Source organism: Asparagus officinalis, unplaced genomic scaffold, assembly GCF_001876935.1.
Source record: "Asparagus officinalis unplaced genomic scaffold, Aspof.V1 AsparagusV1_Un589, whole genome shotgun sequence".
NCBI classification, from domain to species: Eukaryota; Viridiplantae; Streptophyta; class Magnoliopsida; order Asparagales; family Asparagaceae; genus Asparagus; species Asparagus officinalis.
In genome coordinates, this window is record NW_017972851.1 from 1 (window position 1) to 3,628 (window position 3,628).

General features: G+C 34.2%; 1 protein-coding gene across 1 annotated transcript; it reads right to left on the reverse strand.

The window, feature by feature from the left end:
* Positions 1-1,287: 1,287 nt before the first annotated feature.
* On the reverse strand, positions 1,288-3,133 carry LOC109827966 (protein FAR1-RELATED SEQUENCE 5-like). The gene is made up of 3 exons (XM_020394991.1): positions 2,933-3,133; positions 2,151-2,671; positions 1,288-2,062 (listed from the first exon to the last, which is right to left on the reverse strand). The coding sequence occupies exons 1-3, from the start codon at positions 3,131-3,133 to the stop codon at positions 1,288-1,290; spliced, it is 1,497 nt and encodes a 498-aa protein (XP_020250580.1).
* Positions 3,134-3,628: the final 495 nt, after the last annotated feature.

Here is a 3,628-nt window from a genome sequence, read left to right on the forward strand (position 1 = left end):
TATTTTCACCATATAACATATTTATAATTATTTATCACACTATATTCAAATTTTCAGGGTTTTACATTTCTTCAACCTGAAATGATAGAATCAGTTGCAGCTGTAGCTTCTAAGGTACTTCGGACAGGATCTGATTCAGCAAGCTCAGCAGGTTTCTGTTAAAACCACTTCTCTATGCCAATAATCCTTACAATAATCCCAAATGCAAATAACTCAAAATAGTCCTTACAATCCTTACAATAATCCTTACAATAATCCCAAGTGCAAATAACTCAAAATAGTCCTTACAATCCTTACAATAATTAACATTTTGAAACAACCAACAACAATAGGTAACTAAACTTTTTGAAAGGCCTCCCCACATTTTGAAGTTTCCATCAACAGCTTTTCAACCACTTCTCTCTGCCCATAACAGCTTTGAATACTTGAACCCTTTACAGTAAATATACAATGAATACATTTTACCACAAGTTGTCAGATATGTAAATAAGTAGAAGTAAATATACAATGAATACATTTTACCACTAGTTTTAAAGTTGGGCGCCTGAAACACTTTAAGGACAAAACTAAACAAATAAATATGAAACAACCATAGCATGTATGTTTCATTATGATGTGCACAACTTCACAAACTATAAAGGGGCTTACCTTACCTCTTGTTAAAACAGATTTCTGCACCACTCCTCGGGTTCATTCAAAAAGATTCACATCATCCTCATCTTCACTTGATATCTCATTACCCTCTTGCAAATTCACATCAACGCATGTAGAAGACCTACATTATATTAAAAAATATATAAATACATCAAGAGGGATACTAGAATGTGAAAAATAAAAAACAAAAAGAATAGAAGAATTATTACTTACGGATTTGTGAGTACCGGACAATTTCGTTTATCATGTGATTGACCTACTTTACCACACCCGTGACAACGTCTCTCTCTTTTATTTTTGACTCTAGCCATTGCTTTCTCTTTTCCTCCTTTCAACCTTTTGCCGCACCCCTTTGCTCGCACTTGATTGGGTTCATTGAAACTATTTTGAAAAGTGCAAGAATCATGCGCGCTTGTACCATCACCATCACCTATTATATTACTACCTATTGAATTACTTTTCTCGGTGAAGCTCATTACAGCCATGCGGCTACTAAGAAATTGACTTATTTGCTCATTAATGCTTCACAAACCATCAGTAAACATCGTCCTTGTTTCTTCACATACGAGGGACTTGTCAACTAAATCCAAAGATGATTGGATAAATTGAGTTCGCGTTAAAAAATAAGAATTGTCAGAGGTTATCAACCACTGTTCCTGATTTTGCAGACTTAGTCCACCTCTTTAAGATGTATTTATCGGGCAATATTTCAGCATCAAACTTCATCAAATATGAGATAATGTGTGTACATGGGATTTCGGCGCTTTCGATTTTTTTACAACTACAATAAACCAAATCCAAGTCCTTGTCATAAACGATTTCATGGACTTTACTTCCTGCAAGCTTCTTTCTTTGAATTTGATACACATAATAATTGTCGGTTTCCCTAACACATTGCAACTTGTAGTTAAAGCTATCACACACTTCACCCTCAAACTTGTAATACATCTCATTCGTGTAAATATCAACCATTTGCTCCAAAAAGTCATGATTTATTCTAAGTTTAGGTTTCTCAATTACATCTTTGTGATCGGCCATCAACTCCTCGTGACGTTGGCGCACTAGTCCCCTACCAAACTGAATCATGAAATCCACCAATGAATTATTCTTCGAAACAAATTTCTTAAAAAATGCATGTCCACTTTCTGCTCGTTGACTACTTGACATGTCAGCTGAGAATACGTGATTAACATATGCTGGAATCCATCTTGACCGAAGTTCATATTGGTCTTGCAACCATTTGTTTCCTTCTAACCCACTCTTCTTAATCAAACTTTCCCATTGTATATCAAATTCTTCAGGAGTCTCTGATTTCCAAATGCAAGCCGAAAACTCACTCTTATAAATACTATACTTCACTGCATCAATTTTCTCAGAAAACTTCATTAATATATGCCAACTACAATACCTGTCAAAAGAAATTTCAAAAGTGTTAAAAAAAGACAACGTATATAAATATTATTTGGAAGAAAGACAATGTAAACAAACTATATTACCTGTGAAATGTATTTGGAAGAACAAGAGGGAATGCCTTAGTCATAGCTGGATCTTGATAGGTAATAATCATCTTCGGGGCACCACCAGGCATACTTGCCAAAAACTGATTAAATAACCATACAAAATCATCAACGCTCTCATGATTTAAAAATCCACAAGCAAAAAGGATTGTCTGACCATGATTGTTAACCCCCATTATTGGCGTAAATATTAGGCCATATCGATTAGTGTTATAAGTGGTATCAAAGATTACAACATCACCGAAAAAATTGTAAGCCCACCTTGAAATTGCATCGGACCGAAAACAACGAGTAATCATTTGTTCCTCATTGGCCTCAATTTTAAAAGTAAACGAGGGATTCTTTCCTTGTTCTAATTTTAAATACTCATAAAACATTTCACCATCATGCCCTTTCAAATCAGCACGTATATCCCTTTCATGATTATACAAATCTCTTTGAGTACACCCAATATTTTCTATGCCTCTAGATTGTACTCCAAGAAAACTAACTTGTTGATGCTGAGGTATATTCACCATAGAGAACTGTTTACTTAAAGACTTTGTTGTGACTAAAATGTTACGGTGGGACCTTAAAAGATGAACCTTTGATGGTGTTGATAGAGGGTGGCTATGCTCCTCATTAAAAACAGTAACAATGTATTTTCTAGAGTTTGATTTTAAAACTGCAATTTTGGCATGACAATCCTCTACTAAGCTTCATCGACGTCTTTTATTTCCAACATCCGCGATTCTTGAAGATTTTCGTTGTTTAAAACAAACATACTCCTTCCTTCTTATTTTACCACATCCCGGCTCTTTCTGAGTAGTCCAAGCCCTTACACTAAACCCAGCTGCTTTTGCATAAGCATTGTAGAATGTCACAACATCATCAATTGTGTCAAATTCTTGCCCCTTTTGTGGCCTCAACTCATCTGATACTTGAGGAGTATATATCGAGCTATCGTCATTCAAGTTTTCCATTTCTCAAAAAAAAATTGTAATTGACCTATATAAAATGTATATAATATCAAATTTCGAACCAAATGTTATCAAATTAATAATTCATATCAAATCTGAAGTTACATGTCATGTTATCAAATTAATATTTCATGTTATCAAATTAATTTCTATAGTAGACTTCACAATGGAAGTACAGGTCAAATACACAAAAACAAAGTTACAGGTCAAATACACAACGAAAATCACCAATTCTGTCCAAACGTCATGCGGACTGCAGAATTTTTGAGTTGCTGAAGCAAAAACAGAAAAATTCTACAAATTTTTGAGTTGCTGCAGCAAAAAATAATTGCTCAGCAGAAATAGAAATGTTATCAAATTTTTGACATGTTATCAAAATTTGACTTGCTGCAGCAAAAACAGAAAAATTCTTCAAATTTTGAGTTGCTGCAGTCAAAAAATACTTCCAGTGCATTTTGTTTTTGCATCAATAACAGATCCTAATTGCAGAGATTATAT